The sequence below is a fragment of the Cryptosporidium hominis genome (assembly GCF_000006425.1).
Source record: "Cryptosporidium hominis TU502 chromosome 4 CHRO014157, whole genome shotgun sequence".
NCBI classification, from domain to species: domain Eukaryota; phylum Apicomplexa; class Conoidasida; order Eucoccidiorida; family Cryptosporidiidae; genus Cryptosporidium; species Cryptosporidium hominis.
The window spans coordinates 1-1,084 of record NW_666413.1 but is presented as its reverse complement, the minus strand read 5'-3'; the positions used below and the strand labels follow the sequence as shown (position 1 = coordinate 1,084).

General features: G+C 33.9%; 1 protein-coding gene across 1 annotated transcript; it reads left to right on the top strand.

Annotated features, from left to right (window-relative positions):
- The first annotated feature begins 41 nt into the window (after positions 1 to 41).
- Chro.40438 (hypothetical protein) lies at positions 42 to 548 on the top strand. Its single annotated transcript, XM_659826.1, has 1 exon — positions 42 to 548. The coding sequence occupies one exon, from the start codon at positions 42 to 44 to the stop codon at positions 546 to 548; it is 507 nt and encodes a 168-aa protein (XP_664918.1).
- The last annotated feature ends 536 nt before the right edge of the window (positions 549 to 1,084 follow it).

The following is a 1,084-nucleotide window of genomic DNA, read 5'->3' as shown; positions in this document are numbered from 1 at the left end:
GAAACAGCAATAGTCATATTGAAAACCATGGCTCCAATAACATGATGAACTTCCATGGCACAATTTACCGAGAATTAAATGAAAATCCTCAAATTCTCGTTTGTATAAAACTTCAAACTTCAAAACAAAAGGTAGTCCAGATATTTATGATCAACATGCTGATGAATCTGATGGGTATTTCTCAAATTCAGGAGTCTCAAGAGATCTTTTTAATGAACCATTTGAAGGAAGATCATATTTGCATGAAAATCCACAATTTTTTAGATATTCAACTTCTAATCCAAACCAACAACAATGTGACCCATCTTCCTCCTCAAACTTACAACCAGACTCAAATCCTTCAGGATTCAATTCCGGTTCTTCTCCTTCTTCATTACCAACTTCTTCTTATGCTCACCCTAGTATTATCCCTAGCCATTTCTTATATCCATTTGGAGAAGCTAGTACTGATGCAATTTATTCGATTGTTAAGCTCAGACCCGATACTATCGGAGAAATCCTTACCAGAGTTAGTTATAAATCTCCATCAGATGCAATTCATGTTCTAGCCTTATTGGATGCTCTCCCGAGTGATTTCCCGCCATTTGATGAGCATGCATATTCCCCTCTACAAAGGGCCGCCACAATTTTGTATAAATATAAAGGTCAGAGAGACACATTACCGGTATTGCATGCACTTTTGTCTTCAAGATTCGTAAAATTATTTTCTGCTGAACAGTTGATGGATAGCTTAAATTTACTTGCTTTAATAGATTATAAACCTTCAAGTACTCTTGAACTATTTGGTGGACTTCCAAGTTATTGTTTATATTATGGTACTCAAAGTGGTAATGTTAGACATTATTATTCAAAGAGTGGGTACTGGGAGATGAATTTTTCTTCAAATAAAAAAGATACTATAGATGAGGATAATTTGGGTTCTTCAGTGGGAATTGATGATAAAAAGAATATTTTTGGGTTTAAAGAAGATTTTGGTAATTCAGAGAGCGAAAATTATCATTTTTGGAATTCCAACAATAATTACGATAATATGAATAATGTTGAGAATGAAAAAAGCCAAATGGAGTTTATTGAAAGTTTTGGA